We start from the raw sequence: 17564 nt of genomic DNA on the forward strand, positions 1-17564 counted from the left end.
CTAATTGGGTTTTGACTGCCTTTTTAAAAAAGGTGTTTGTGGGATACATTGACACCAGCCATGTGAAACAGAATAACCAGACCATTAGTACACAAAGTATATGTGATATACCAAATTTTAAGTGAAGTAAACTGGCTCAACTCTTATTTATGCAACAGCAGGGAAAACTTTGCTAATCAAACAATGAAATACAATTATATAATTTAAACAATGCACAAGTTTATATACTTTTTTTCCTACCAAACCAGAATAAAGTTTAATTTTTTTACACCATTTATGCTTTTCTTGTATTTCACTAGCTTACTGGCTTGAGGCTTCACTTTCATGATTTTTAGTCATCCTTCAAAATCATTCATAAAAAATGGTTTATTCAACTTCCAGGCATAGAACAAGTTAAATAATTTTTAATTCAATTCTTAAGTGATAGTTTTACACTGATTATTTTTTAAATTTTGTCCTTTTTTATACTGCCCATAACTGAAGAATGGGTTTTCTGTTACCTTGTTTTTTGAATGTGACAATATTAATTTTTGGTGATATACAGTAATATTAACCACTAATGACATATGGGGATATTCTCTCATAGTTCAGAATTATTTGAAAAATACTGTATAAGAAAGCCAAACCGAAGAATCAGGAAAAGCCATAAGACATGGTTCCTAAACTCTTTAATGTGAGAGCACAAATTACAAGACTGGTATTGGACTGGGACCCAAGAACAGGATTATTATCATCATGGCAGTGGAGTCATAAAAAACATAACAATGACCATATAATAAAAAATGTTGTTTTTGTTTCCTTGAAACAATATTCCTCATATGAATATTACTGAAAGAAAAATGTGGGGAAAAAATGTATTGCGAAAACAATACTGCATCTATCCATTTTCCAGCTCGCTTGTCCTGAGCAGGGTTGCAGGGCAGCTGGAGCCCATTCTAGAAAGCACAGGGTGCATGGCAGGAACAAAATCTCATTAGGACGCCAGCCCATCATAGGGTGAACACACACATACACACAAATCAATGGCTAATTTAGCATTGCCAGTCCAACTAACCTGTATGTCTTTGGACTGTGGGAGGAACTGAAAGACCAAGAAAAAACACAGTTGCACATGGGGAGAATTTGAAAACTCATCAATGCAGGGAGCTCCCAGGGCATGAACCTAAAACTATTATTTATTAACTTAAATCATTTAAAACAGGAATAGATTCCTGAGGTATATCACTGCCAGTGGAAATAATTAGTGCAATATTTTTTAAAAAATGCATAGTTTGTGTTTTATACAAGTGATAGAATACATCTTGCTGAATAATTTGGCAAACAGTCCAGTTTGAAATGTTTAGCCTGTTATTTTTATAACAGTCCATTCAGCGCATAGGCTTGTTGGTGTCAGTTCTTCCTCTCTCCCTCTTTCTTATACATGTCTTTCTTGTCAGTCTTCTCAGTTTGACTGTTTAATAGGTTGTGAGATGCTCAGTATTTGTGTTTTCGGGCCATAGTAATAAAAGCGCTCTGTAATGTGTTAATGGTGTTGTTTCACATAAACAATAAATGGTGCGCTAAATGAAGGGTGGCATATCATCTGCCACAGAAGTTGCATTTGGATGAACTCTGCAATTTTATTAAACAATAATGTAATGATCCAATGCAATTGGGTCACAACCTATAGTTCAAGAAACACTGTACTAAGATGATAACATCAGAGAGGTACTTGTCTATCCATTCAACTAGTGCCTCAGACTTGAGTTTTCTGAATTAAAACCCCAGCACATATATTATTCACAGGTGTTATTCCCTTCTACAGATGAGTTGGGTCCATACTGCATACATACACATTAAGGAGACGGTTTCTCACCACATATGTTCATGTTATCTAGATCAGCAGTTCTGAACAGTGTCAGGGGTGGTGTCCCACCAGAGGGCCCCTGTAAACTTTCAGGAGGCCACAAGAAGGTGGAAAATAATTTAAAAATTGCAGAAAAATATTTAAATACCTAAATATCAAGCTACAACAGGGATGTCAAAAAAGTTTATCTTTTTAAAGCAGACTGCTTCATCAGTTTTTAAAACATATTACATTTAAAGCCCATTTCATATTGTAGTGATTCAACCTGTGAGAGAACAGAAGCAACTTAAAAGGAGATGAGCTTGACTATGTACGAGGTTGACAAAGGAAAGAAGATGGCAGGTCTGCCCTGAAAGCTCATGGGGACAGCAATCTCCTGAGCAAACTTCAGATTTTAGAGCGGTGTCTCCCAAAGCCAACAGCAGGAGTTGGTCAGGACATTTTTCTAAAAGAGTTAATAAAAAGTCCTTCCAAGGATATTCATTAGCTGATGGTGTATATGTGTCAGCTTTTCCACCACCGCACCTCAGGTTGTTTCAATATTTAGATTAAGACCATAACAATAAAAAATAAATATATGAGAAGGAAAGGCTAAATGTGATGGATAATTCATTTATTCTTCTTTCTGTTAAGGAACATCACAAAAGATCAATTCCAAAAGACACATGGAACCTTCTTCTAGATTTTGGCAATATGATTGCAGATGACATGTCAAACTACGATGAAGAAGGTAATGGTCTTTTCATTATATGTCAATATGTATGGATGGTTTAAACAAATAGAAGAAGCTGTAAACACAACTAATCTAAACTTCTGCTACTATAAAATAGACTTTTTTATGTCTGAAGTTCTTGTTAAAAATTGTCTTTTTAAAATTAATTGCAAAGAGCAAAACTTTGTCTCTGCTTCTTATTTAATTCTTTTGTAATGTTTTTTTTATTGCTGTTATTTATGATGTGGTTACCACAAGATGAACTCATCTAGCTTATTTGAGTATACAATTGAAAGGAAAACAATTAAAGAACCAAAAATAATATGTTGGCTATGACAAGGAAAAAATGTTTAAAATATTTTAGGTTTTATGTTTGTTATATAAATTAAATACTAAAAATATTAAAACTTGGTTTTTTTTTCCCAGTATTGTATTTCAGAATTGTAAATTATATTATTTAGGTTAGATGTATTATATTTTTGCTTCTTTTTTGCCCTAGTGCAGCATCTTATTTAATTTTATTTACATTTGATATGTGAATTAAAATTTCCCTTTCCTCTTAAATACATCTGAAAGTAAAAACTTGTTATTTTACTATATTGTGTTTCAAAAATGTATGATATACTATTTATGTTAGATAATTTACATTTCTTTTACTTCTAGTTTGCCAGATGCAGTATCATATTTAATTCTTGTCATGTCAAATATTAAACATATGGAATTAATCTGGTAATTTAGTTTTACAAAAGAAGATGCATTCTTAAGTTAAACTCTATCCCCAATTAATGTATTATCATATATCTCCCTTTTTAGTGACGATCATGTCAAATAACATCAGTGTGTGAGCCGCAGTTGCTTAGGCATTGGGCTGTAAACCTCAATTTCTTTCAATAACTGATTATGTGACTCTACAAGTGCTCATATTATAAAATATGTAAACTGTGGAATAGTTCTTGTTATTAAATGGATGTATTTTACATCTAAACATACTGAGATATATGCAATATATTAAATATGGTTTAGGTTTTAAGTTACATATCTTCCCTAAGAAACTACTTCTGGTTAAAAAAATAACAAGATTGTGATTTTCCAAAGGGCATTTTTATGTAGCTTAATAACAAAATCACTATAATGGTGATCCACAATATTAAATGTGCATATTTTAATAAATAAAAATTACCAAACAGTATTTTAGAAATCAAAATATAGATAGAACATGAAATAGAGTAATGTATACTGAACACAGTATACTGTACATTATTAAATAGTATTTGTTATCTATAATAACAAAATACTATTCTATAAAGACAGTTTAGGTATTTAGAACTAATACTGAAACAATGCAATGAAATATGAAGCCTTAATAAATTGAACAAATACTGTGAAAACTTCATTTATTGTTGGTTGGAGCACCTAACCTTTCATCATTTTGTACATGCTGATACAATGAAAAACTGTCTTTAGGAATGTACAATTTACTTGATGTATAGCAGAATTTTCTTTCAGCTTAACACCGCATGTGTTACTTTCAAAATCTTGTGTTTCAGCTCTTTGCTGTGCAAGTCTACATAATCCAGTCTGTTAGTGGTACTTTTATAATCCCAGGAAAAAGAGAAAGTTACCTCCGGGCAGTGTCTAAAATTATTGAAGGCAAAACGCAAAAATGCTACTAAATTAATTATGCTCCATAGAGCACAAGGGCAGGGACAAAAAATGCTCCTCAAATTATCTGTGATATAGGTAATAATTTAGCATGTAGAGGGGTCCATCAGTGTATGAACAAGTTTCAGTCCTGCCCGATGTTTTTAATAAAGTTTTGTATGTAAATTGGAACTTGCTCTGAAAATGTCTGTTAATCTAATTATTAGCAAAATACATAATGCTTGGGCCTCAGGTTACAAATGAGTTTAGTTGCTGGGATTTGAAAGCTGAGACCAATCTCTTATAGTAGGAGGCAGACCATTCCACAGTTTAGGAGCCCTGTAACTAAAAGCTCGATCTCCCATTGTTATTTTATTAATCCTTGGAATCATTAGCAGACCGGCATTTTGAGATGTTAATGTACATTCTGGTTTGTAAGTCATGATAAGTTCAGACAAGTAATCCGCACCTTGGCCATTTAAGATTTTATAAGTTAAAAGGAGGATTTTGAAATCTTCCCTAAACTTAACCGGGAGCCAGTGTAAGGATTTAAGAACTGGAGTTATGTGTTCGTACTTTCTTGTTCTTGTAATAATTCTTGCAGCAGCATTTTGGATTAACTGGAAGCTGTATAAAGAACAGTTTGAACATCCAGTAAACACCACATTGCAGTAGTCAATCCTACTAGAAATAAATGCATGAATTAATTTCTCAGAATCCTGCTTATTTAGAAAACACCTTAATTTCCCAACATTTTTAAGATGGAAGAAGAATGATTTAAACAACTTTGTAATGTGCGCTTTAAGTGACAGGCTAGAGTCAAAAATCACTCCCTAGATTGCAGCGTGATTCAGTAAAATTAAAGGTGATTCCAACTGAGTTAAATAAGGACACAATAATGTTGCGATCAGCATCATTTCCTCCAATAATTAACATTTCTGTTTTATCAGTGTTTAAAGACAAGTAGTTTTCATCCATCCACTCCTTTAATTCACTAACACAACTAATTAAGGACAATAGGAGAAACATAATTTGGTCTGAAAGAACCAAATTATAACTGGATGTCATCTGCGTACAAGTGAAAATTAACATTATGTTTTCTAATGATAGATCCCAGTGGAAGCATGTAAAGTGAAAACAGTAAAGGTCCCAGTACTGAGCCCTGCGAGACACCATATCTCACTTCTGTGTATAATGATGGAATACTGTCAGCCCATTTCTGTACATACTGGAATCAATTTGATGAATAAGAACTAAACCAGGCAAGGAAGGTGCCTGTAAGCTCAACATAATTTTCCAGCCTGTGCAGTGACATAGAATGGTCAATGGTGTCAAATGCTGCACTTAAGTCTAACAACATACCGTGGAACCTCGGGTCACGAACGTCTCGGACCACGTACAAATCGGGTTACGACTAAAAAGTTCACCAAAACTTTTGCATCTGTTCACGACCACACACTCGGGTGACGAACAAGCCAGTTTCCCTTCCGGTTTGTACACGCCGATGATTTCCGCATGTGTTCAGTCTCTCCTTGTGCATTCCCTGTGCAGCGAGAGAGCAAGCGAGAGAGGGAGAGGGCTGGCCGCATAAGGCTGAGAAGGCAGTTAAGGAATGCACCGGGCTTGTTTTTAAAGAGACTGATTCGAGCATTGTTTTAACCTCGTTGTATTTAATGAAGACTTTTTTCTATTGGATTTTAACCTCCACTTCACTTCTGTTTGCAGTGATCGGTTCGTAGCGTGCATTGTTGCAATGTTACTTTTCTTGGTTGTTTATTAATTTACAAATTTTTAAAATGTTCATGTTTTCCCTGTGCTTAAATCGGTTCGTAGCGTGCATTGTTGCAATGTTACTTTTCTTGGTTGTTTATTAAATTATGGATTTTTCAAATGTTCATGTTTTTCCTTGTGCTGAAACTTATTTAAAAAAAAAGTGTTTACAGCGAGCGGTTCATAAGGCTATAGCGTGAATTCTTGCAATGTTACTTTTCTCAATGTAATTCAATGTTTTTACATTTAGTTTACTATTACGCTGTGCATTCTGTGGTATGAATAACTATTTTTTTGCTTAAAAATCTTTAAAAATATATATTTACATACAGTTTGTATGGTCTAGAACAGATTAATTGTATTTACATACAATCCTATGGGGGAAATTACTTCGGGTTATGACCAAATCGGGTTACGACCAGAGTTTTGGAACGAATTACGGTCGTGACCCGAGGTTCCACTGTAATTACAGTGGGGGTTCCTTCATCTGGATATCAGAATGTTGTTTACAACACACGTTAGTGCCATTTCTGTACTATGACCAGTGCAGAAACCAGACTGGAATTTCTCAGATAAGTTGTGATACGTAAGGTGTGACTGAAGCTGATTGGTGACTACATTTTCAAGCATTTTAGAGAGAAAGGGTAAATTTGAAATAGGTCCATATTTATTGAGTATGTGTGAGTCTAGGTCTGATTTTTTTAAGTAATGGTTTGATGACTGACACTTTTAGTGCATCAGGTACTGTTCCATGCAATAATGAACTACTAATAATGCTAAGAATAGGCACTGCAAGAACATCCATTGCACTTTTTACTAGTTTTGTTGGCACTGGATCTAGGGAATAAGTACAGTGGTACCTCTGGTTACGACCATAATTCCTTCCAAAACTCTGGACGTGACCCGATTTGGTCACGACCTGAACATAATTTCCCCGTAAGTTTGTATGTAAATACAATTAATCCGTTCCAGACCATACGAACTGTATGTAAATATATATATATTTTTAAGCACAAAAATAGTTAATTATACCATAGCATGCACAATGTAATAGTAAACTAAATGTAAAAACATCGAATAACACTGAGAAAACCTTGAACAACAGAGAAAACTAACATTGTAAGAGTTCGTGCTAGACCCTTACGAACCGCTCGCTGCAAACACTTTTTTTTTTATGAGTTTTAAGCACAGGGAAAAAAATTAAATGCCACTTCTCTTGCAAAACTTTTCAAACCATCCTCTACTGGCTTTAAATTCCTCACATTCGCCACTCGAAGAAGGATTTTTTTTCAGCAAATCGCCATGAATCTTCCTGGCTTTCTCGCATATGATCTGCCTCGCTTACGCTATCCCCTGCAAGTTGCTTCTCGTTCAACCACACTAGCAACAGTTTTTCCACCTCTTCCAGCACTTGAGGCCTCTGCTTGGTTAACATTGTAACTCCTTTTGCAACATCAGCTGCTTTGTTAGGCCCTGTATATGCAAACAAAAGAAAATGGGAAACGGAGAATGGGAAATCATTGGCATGTACGAATGCACATAGGGAAACTGGCCGTTTTAAGCACAGGGAAAACATGAACATTAGAAAAATCCATAATTTAATGTACAACCAAGAAAAGTAACATTGCAACAGTGCATGCTACGAACCAATCGCTGTAAACAGAAGTGAAGTGGAGGTTAAAATCCAATAGAAAAAAGTCTTCATTAAATACAACGAGGTTAAAACAATGCTCAAATCAGTCTCTTTAAAAACAAGCCCGGTGCATTCTTTAACTGCCTTCTCGGCCTTATGCGGCCAGCCCACTCTCTCTCGCTCGCTCTCTTACACTTTCTCTCTCTCTGGCTCGCTCTCTCTCTCCCTCTCTCACGCTTTCTCTCTCTCTCTCACTCTCTCTCTCGCTCGCTGCACAGGGAATGCACAAGGAGAGACTGAACACGTGTGGAAATCATCGCCGCATACAAATCGGCAGGGAAACTGGCTTGTTTGTCACCAGAGCGTGAGATCGTGAACAGATGCAAAATTTTGCCAAACTTTTTGATCGTAACCCGATTTGTACATGTTCGGAAACGTTCGTGACTAGAGGTTCTACTGTAGTAGGTTACATTTTAAAAATTAAAGTCAAGCCTTCCTGCTCAGTTACAGGATTAAAATTTCTAAAGTGTTGAATGCAATGTGAAACAGGGTCTGCCAAGCTAGTATGCGGTTTGCACTGTGATGCTAGGATCTGGGATCTTCTATTTTAATTTTCTCGTTAAAGACGTTCATAAAGTCTGTACTGCTAATATCTGTTGGTATTTTGCACTGTAGATCTGTACATCTGAATTCCCTTTTGTTAAATTAGCCACTGTTCTAAACAATGCCTGAGGATTTTTATTATTGCCATCTATTATTTTAGAATAGTAATCTGAGCAAGCTTTAAAGAGAGCTTTTTTATATTTTTTAACACTCTTATGTCCATGCAATTTGAAAGACGTGCAGCTTTGTTGTTCTCCATCTCAGTTTTTGACACTCTAATTTAAGAGCTCGAGTGTTTTCATTAAACCAGGGAGAGTTTCTATGTGCTTTGATCACTTCTGTTTTAAGGAAAGCCACTGCATCTCATGGTCATATTATAATGTGATGTTATCTGATCTAAATTATTTTCCATGTTTACATTTGCCGTTAACTGATCTAAATGGTTTTCCACAATTACACTTGACTTACTCAAAGTATCTATAAATTTTGAAGTAGAATTAAAATCTAGATGTCACACTGTCTTTGTTTTAATCTATGAGTGTATTGGTAAGGAAAGAACCAAATCAAACGTAGTGATTGGAAATAATTTAATGGAATAATATTTAAATTTTGAATTTCAACTTTGTAAATTATAATTAAATATAATCCGTGGTTATGATTATGAGTTGGACCTTTGACAATCTGACAAAATCTGACAAGTAAAACATTTGCTAAAAGTGTCAGTTTCCAAATCAATATGGTGGTCTGTAGACTAGCACTACAATTGTGTTGGAGTCTGTTTTAATATTTAAAATGAAAGTCGAATACATTTTTAGAAATGTTTTGTATATTGTTACAATGAATTATTCCAAGGCCTCCTCCTTGACCAGAATCTCTAGATTTATGAAGAAATGTGTATTCATCTGGCGATGCCTCAGCTAAGGGAGCAGTGTCAGATTTACTAAGCCCGGTTTCGATGAGAAGACACAGATCAGATTTTGTACTTAATATAATATAATTTTCCAAAATAGATTTACTTCCAAGAGAGTGAATGTTCAATAAGCAGCATTTAAATCTGCATACTTCTTTCTGAACTGTGTGTGTTAATTAATTTTTACAAACCTGCTTACTCCATCAAAGCTTAGGGAGAACTGGCCTCAAAACAAAAGCCAGCTAATCCATCTCACATCACACTTTTGCGCATATCTTTATTTGCCATTAACATTTAACATAACCTGTATGTTTTTAGCAAGTGGTGGAAGAAAACCTCTGCATAGACACAAAACTCTACACAGTTTGCAAGCTTGGTTTTGTACCAATTATTCTGAATTGTTAAGTAGTAGCAACCGTCACCTTCTTTCACCACTGCACAGAGCAATGACTGAGATGGATTGACAGTACAATGCTTCCCTCTTGAGCCATATATGAAAATAGCATGTTACTGTATGCTGTGTTAATTTAAGTTTTTCTATTAATGTCCTCCTTTTTATGTTCTGCATCTAAAGCTGAATTTCTGTAATTTTACTTTGCATATGTCAGTGTTCTGTGGTATTTTATAGTTACAGTCCATAGTCCCAGAATCAGCCAGTTAGGTAATGGCATATTTTACTGTTGCTACAAGCATCTAGTTTTCACCAGCATGTTAAAATTCCATGCATATTATGGCCCAGCCTGTTCTTTTCTATTACATGTCCTATAGTACAATGTATTCCTTTCAATTAACATTCTTCAATAACAACAACAACAACAATTATTTATATAGTGTGTTTTCATACAAACAATGAAGCTCAAAGTGCTTTACAAAGTTAAATCCATCCCTCCATCCATTATCCAACCCGCTATATCCAAACTACAGGATCACGGGGGTCTGCTGAAGCCAATCCCAGCCAAAACAGGGCGGAAGGCAAGAAACAAACCCCAGGCAGGGTACCAGCCCACCGCAGGGTGCACACACACACACACTAGGGACAAATTAGAATCGCCAATGCACCTAGCCAGCATGTCTTTGGACTGTGGGAGGAAACCGGAGTACCCAGAGGAAACCCACGCAGACACGGGGAGAACATGCAAATTCCCAGTAAGTGAACCCAGGTCTCCTTACTGCGAGGCAGCAGTGCTACCCACTGCGCCACCATGCCACCCCAAAGTTAAATCAATGGAAGTTAATATAAAACATAAACAAACAAAATTAGGTAATAATGTTATACAGTACTTAACAAAGAAAAAGGTAAGGTCAGGAGTACAGTTAAGCTGGAGGAAAAAAAAACCAAAATCTTCTAAATCTTCATTTAATAACAAGCTAAATATGTCTTGTATAAATAAATAACAATAGTAATACAAAAATTACTAACTATTCATAATATCAAAGAGTCATGTGAGTTGTATTTAATATTGATTATATAACACGACAAACAGACATGAATTTTTAATCAATAGTAACTAAGAAACACTTTTTGTTAAGCTAAATGAAAGTAAAAGTTAAAATACAATCATAATAAATTATTAAATATATTGTTTACAATTAAGAGGATGAAAAGAATTGAAAAATTATTTAAGTGCCCAGATTTTTTAATGATATAGTACAGTTTCACTATTACTAGCATTAATTCTTAACATGAAGTTGAAAAAGAATTTGATAAGTGGTGACAAGTTGCTTTTACAACCTTCTTTTAATTCAGTGGGAAGAGAAAGCCTCTCCTAGTAGAAACATGCAGAAAGAAACAGGATACCAGTCATTTGCAGTACACAATTACAAATCCATGTATTATACCTACTGTATTTAGAGTTTTCATTTAATATAACTACAACAACATTAACATTTATTTATATAGCATGATTTCATACAAATACACAGATAGTGACTAGTTTGGATTAAATTGAATCCTGGCCTCTGGAGGCAGTATTACAAACCACTGTGATGTCTTGCTGCCAGTATTTGAAATGTGTTCAATAAATAACCATGCAGTCTGTTTCTTCATTAAGGCATTGGCTATGGCAGAGATTGACAGGATGTGACAGGATGTTTTGATGTAAGCATGCAAACTAGTCATTACCCATGCAAGTGGGAATATATATCACACACAAAAAAGAATTGGAACTTGGGTTAAAAATCACTTTAGACTAGAAATATTTTTCAGATTGTTTTAAAAAAGTACATTTTAAAATAACATATGAGGATTGCTTTTGCCATTTAATAAAAACATTTTTGTAAATTTATCATTTTTTATTTATGTTATATCTGCATGCATATAAATGCATGATACATGATCATTTTGTTTTTAAATCATGCTCTTTGCATATATGAATAGTTTGACTTAATTGATTTTGCACAACACAGGTCAACACAAAAAAAAACACAATGCAATCATGCAACTTATATTAAGACTACAGTAACAGATTCCTTATGCCTTTGATTTACAGCTGTAGAACCTGGAGTTTTTCAAACAGTGTACTGTATAACTTAATTGCTTAAATAGAACTCTACAGTAGTTCATTTATAAAAGGGAAATTATATTTTTAGTTCACTTCGATCTGCAGAATTCTGGTAAAATGCATTCATGACTTTATTGGTTGCTACTGAAATGAATGAAGATTTAAAACCAGTATATGTATTATCCTAATTAGTAAAATGGAATGTGCAAGTGATACTCTGATTTTTTTCACAGACTTATTGGCTGTTAGACAGAAATAGAAAGCTTGATAATCTTCTTGTTATTCTAATCTTAACTGCCAGAAACCAAGCCGTGCCATTTGCAAACACTTGCTGTATGAATTAAGTGAACAAGGATTTACTGCCTTTGGTATATTGCCAGTGTCTCCTCTAGTGGTTGAAACAGTGATCTCTTTAAGCAAAACAAAATGTTTTTTTCAATTCTATGCCATCAATTTTGACTTCTTGGAAGACTACCCTTAGCCTTGTTTTTTTTTTTTTTTTAATGAGTAAATACCATGTATTGTTTTGCTAATACAGTAATTAGTGGAAGGTTCATTCATTTTGATCTGCCTTAGTTTTTATTTTCTAGTACCTTACTACTTCATTGTTTAAACATTGTAATCTAAATAACTGGTTGTGTGTTGTCTTTTCCAGGAGCGTGGCCAGTTCTTATAGATGACTTTGTAGAATATGCACGTCCAGTAGTCACAGGAACCAAGAGGAAGACTGTATCATTTTAAGCCTTTTTTGTGAAAAAAGACATGAATATTGCAATGTGTGCAATGCAAGTGGTATTAAATACAAATGAAAGAAAGATATGAAAGAAATTAAGCCATTCTTGGCTAGTGACTATGCACTCACTGTTCTTGAACTGTGCTGTTGTGGCATATTGCTACATTTGTTGCGTTTCTTGCCCAGGATAACAAGTAACAACTCAAAGCAGCTGCTTTCAAAGTGACAGAAAAGATCAGGTGACCATTTTGGTTGGCAAAAAAGAAAACCCAGCTTTAGACTTTTAATGGCTGTATGATATATAATATGAAATCTGCATGTTTTTATATTTTTGAACATTGTGATCTACAGAACCACTTTATTATCCAGAGCAAGAGTATTCAAATGAAGAAAGAAGCGACAGTTGACTAATGCAGCATGTCAATCAGTTCATGACCAGGTGACCACCAGCACTTGCCCATTTACAATTGTAATATACTGTACTTATACATAAAAAGTATTTGTGGTGTAAATTAAACAATCAATGAAATCTGTATGTAGTATGCTTTTTCAAATTATATTATTGTAAATGCCAACCAACATAGCCAGAGTGGTGTGGTAAGTTTACTAAATAGAATATGTTATTAAAATAATGGAAAAATGTGTGCATTGTTAAATTAACAGAGCAAACCAAAGGAAGCCCTTATCAAAATAATACTGAGGTATGTGCTAAATTATGTTTCTTATGCTGTCATTTATATCAGCACCAAAATTCAAGTTTAAGTCTAAAATGCTAGTATTGAAAACCAGGGCTAATTAAGTGTCTGATTTGCTCTTTATGTATTGTATTGTCATGTAAAGCAAATCTCAGGTAAGTGTTTTATTCTCCAAACCCCTGTTTTTCAAATGCTGGTAGATCAGTAATGAAGTGTCTGCTTAGCATTGTTGTGTATGTGACATTTATTATTTTAATTTATCTACTTGTCTTTGAAAGGAAATTATAGTAAAATTTAATAAGAATGAGGCATGGTTTGGTACTTAATTGAAATAATATTTTTTTATTGATTTCTTAGGCTGCTGTTTTAACATTAAAGTTAGTTTGTAGGCCAGCAATATTTGCACAAAGCTTTCATTTTAGTGTTCACAACACAACCCAAAGTGAAATATGAAGCTCCAACCAGTAGTTTCAGTTTCGGTTTTAATTTAGGTTTATTTAGTGCTGTTTCCCCTGTTAGTGCAGCATTCTATTCACTAATTACAAATCTAGTATGTATAAATATCTGGTAGTGGGTGTTTGAATTAAAGAAATGTATATACACACACGTACATACAAGTGGGCCTCAGGTTACAAATGAGTTCCTTCTTCTGGACGTTCATCACCCGATTTTGTATACAAGTCGGAGCTTGCACTGAGAATGTCCATTAATGGAAAAATTTACAAAAATGCGTAGTTTTATTACTTATTACTCAGAAAAATGTATCAAACTTAATAAAATGACAGTGAAGCATTATTAGTATGCTTAAAATCACAAAACAAGAAAAAAGTTTAAATTAAAATGAACCACTGGTATATATAATAGAAGTATGTACACCTTATGCTTCAGCATTCTACAGGTTTTGATAAAACATACATTACCTCATGGAGTTGGAAAGTCATAATGATGGCACAAAAACCCACAACTATTCCTTGGCAGAGTCTTTTTGTCTTTGCTGAGGTATCACTCAGAGTATCATGTCCCCCTCCCAACTGCCATACTCCCTAAAGTCAACATGGCTGGGACATATGCTAAGGACTCTGGGTAGGACAAGTAGGATTTTCTAGTGTTCAAGTAACTGGCCCTCTGCCAATAGTTTTGCTTACCTGTAACAGAGGTTATTGTGTGAATGCACATGCTGTTGGTTACATTCAATGGCACGGGCGTACAAAGGAAAAAATGATTGAAAATGATGACAAGAGTCCATACTGGAGAGTACTGTTACTCACTGTTAGTGACTGCTGCTACATATTCATTTGCACCAGTACTTGTTCAATTCATGAGTAAGAAAGTAAAGTTGCTAGATGAAAATAAATTAAAATTCAGTTGGAAATAAAACTTAGAGTTGATATCTTCTTTATTGGCATAGCGCAGGGGTGGGCAATGTCGGTCCTGGAGAGCCGCAGTATGTGCAGGTTTTTGTTCCAACCCAGTTCCTTAACAAGAACTCAATTATTGCTGATAAAGCTCATATTGCTTAAGTGACATTTTGATGCTTCATTTTACTGGTGTCGCTTGTTAAGGTTCTCCAACCTTAATTGCTTATTTCAATCTTAAACTGCTGCATTCAGTGTTTTAATTGCTCCTTATTAGCAATAAGATGTAAAAGACAAAGCAGCCAGCAGTTCTCCAGCTAGCTTTTTTCCAATTACATCTGTGTGTGTTCATCATGCACTGTTTGATTTAATAAAACACTTAATAGAAAAATGTGACAGACTGAAAATGATCTGTTTTAGGCTTCAAATCATTTGGATGATATCCTTGGAAAGGAAAAAAATCTACGATATAAGAGCCTTACATTGCACAGACTAACAAGCCATAAAATTAAATAAGGTCTGAGATTGGCAATGATTGGTTTCTAATTAAGCAATTGGGTTGGAATGAAAACCTGTAGCCACTGCGGCTCACCAGGACCGACATTGCCTACCCCTGGCATACCGCATTTCATGGATGTAGCACTTTAAACTGGGGTACAGACGCTAGTCACAGGTCTGGAGAACAGGATGAGGGTGGCATCTCTTTGAATCCATAGGTTAGCAGAGAAGCCCTTGCTGCACATGCTTTTATTAATAAGGAAATTGTTGTGACACAGAACAGTGATGGTTTATCGCTTTTCTCACTGCTTTTTTCTTGATTGACTGCTGCATTCACCAAAGCAAATCAGCATTTGTATTGAGAGTTCTGGGTCTTTTAAGCCATGGAATCTTTATAGACAATACCCTTAACATAAAGTGTGCACATTATCTTGTTTGTTTTGGAGTATCACCATTGTTCTGTTGTTGGGCTCTGGTTCATAGTGATATATTCAAGTTTCATCCTCAGTTACAAAGTGCTTCTTAAATTTCTTCCAGTCCCAGATCATCAGGGCAAGACTGGAGCATTGGTGTTAATAATGTTTTATTTAAAGAAATCAACATTCTGGACACTCGTCATGTATAGGTCTTGGTCATGTTTAATTTTTCGTAAAGAACAGATTCATTTGACCAGTAACTAATGCCTATGGTGTCTGCTAATTCATGCTCTGTTGGTCTTTGATTCTTCATAAAAGTTGCTTCATTGTTAGTGTTGATGGCCAGGCCAGATTTTGGGTCATCTTTGAGAGAGGTCCTACCACATTGAAATTATGCAGTCCATCACTTGAATAGGGCATCTAAAGAAGACTAGTCCTAGGTGAGAATGAATCTCCAAATGCATATTGTTCTCTAGTGTTGGAAATTCCATACTGTGTTGGTTCTAAAACAAGAAACATACACCATAAACCACTAATGTTATACACATGTAATTCCCATATTTTAATAGAGAAGAGCTAATCTTTGGCCCTTAACAAAGTCATCACTGTAGAATAACCCTTTTAGGTTCAGGTTCAAAATTTTTGATCAACCCTTGTGTATATATAGTACAGTGAGTACTTTTAAGTCCAAGTTCCAAATATCTGACAGTACATTAGCTGCGCTCTGGAGAATTTAATACTGACAGTTTCATTTCGATAGTAGAGATCTAATAAAAGGTCTATGATACATGTATATTAGACAGAGACCGTGAAGGTCTCTTGAATTCTGGGGTGCACTATTTAGAGTGCTTCAGATTGTAATATTTAATAAGTAAGTGTTACCAGAATATAATGGTAAAAAACTGATATTTGAAATACAGCTTACAGAACATTATTGAAGGTGATATTTCATTCTTACATGCAAAAAAACGAAAGAAAAATGCTTGCAGGTTAGTTTTTTAATTAGTATAGGTACTATATTATTTATTTATGTGTGCTGTTTTTTTAAATGAATAGTACTGAGAATTTATAGATGTTTTTAGTAGAAATTGGGATGTTGGATATTTGGCTTGGCGTGTTTGAGACTCTTTTTTGTTGTATACTGAAGCATATTATTTTAATGTATTAGAACCTCATGTTTCATGTGTTGTTATGTTCTCATGTTCCATTTATATTTAGGGTTTTGACACCTATTTTATGTTTTGTGAAACTCAAGACTACTACACACTTTATAAAGTGCCCTGCATTAGGTTACTGACTGCACAATACAATGAGAAAATGAAGTTCTGCTTGAAATCAGTATTACTACTGCTGTAAATACATCTACAGATTGTTATGTTCCTGGTGTTTCAAAATGATTTCTATCTTTTTTAATGTTCATTAAAGCATGTTTTTAACAAAAGTATATTCTAGTCTTTGCATTTTTTGATAGAATTAATCTATTTGTAAAATGTAGTTTTTATTTTGTAATTACCACTCTGTATTATCCAGCCTAATGTAAGTTCCTACCCAGTTAACTTGATGAGTATTTAAAAGGGTGGCCATTTAAAAATAACAGGTACAAATAAAATGTATTATTTACTTTGTTGCATTGGATCATGGCAGCACAGTGGTACAGTAATGCAGCCTCTCACCTTTTGTGCACTAGGTTTCATTCTAGGCCTGGATGTGTTTTGCAGCTTTTCTCCAGGTTCTTCGGGTATTTTCATAACACAATGTTGTGTCCACCATGTTTTATTTGAAGTAGGTAGAATGTTATACTTAATGCCAAGCGTAGCACTTAGTCCTCAAGCCAAAATGGTGTCAAAATAATATGAAAATGTGTTTGGTCTCTCTTTTAAAAAAATATAATTTAGAGACCTATAAACATTTAATTTTTGTTAAAATTACAAGCAAAGCTGGTTTTAATAATGATTTTAAACTTAATTTTAAAAGGATTATTACTGCTAATATTACAAGAGTCAAACCATCGAAAGAGAAGCAAATATCAGGGAAAAAAAGAGCAAAAATAATTAAGAATTTAGTAATATTTGTTACAATAGCATTGTTAAGTATATGTTTTAGTACGGTGGTGTGGCACAACCCTTTTAGACTGTTGCATGGGGATGAGCGGGAAAATTGTATTCACAGGCAGGTATGTTTAAATTTGTTGAATGAAAGACTCTTGTTAAAAAAATAATCATCCATGCAGTTTACTGAGTGGAGCAACATG

The 17564-nt window shown here is 34.4% G+C and overlaps 1 protein-coding gene across 1 annotated transcript in view; it reads left to right on the forward strand.

The window, feature by feature from the left end:
* Nucleotides 1–16757, forward strand: part of dcun1d2b (DCN1, defective in cullin neddylation 1, domain containing 2b) — a 107240-nt gene extending 90483 nt beyond the window's left edge. Inside the window, exons 6-7 of the mRNA XM_028800072.2 lie at nucleotides 2480–2576; nucleotides 12272–16757. Of these exons, the coding sequence (XP_028655905.1) occupies nucleotides 2480–2576; nucleotides 12272–12357 (183 nt within the window). The 3' untranslated portion in view covers nucleotides 12358–16757. The remainder of the gene's footprint in view (nucleotides 1–2479; nucleotides 2577–12271) is intronic.
* Nucleotides 16758–17564: the final 807 nt, after the last annotated feature.

The sequence above is a fragment of the Erpetoichthys calabaricus genome, chromosome 4 (genome assembly GCF_900747795.2).
Source record: "Erpetoichthys calabaricus chromosome 4, fErpCal1.3, whole genome shotgun sequence".
NCBI lineage: Eukaryota > Metazoa > Chordata > Cladistia > Polypteriformes > Polypteridae > Erpetoichthys > Erpetoichthys calabaricus.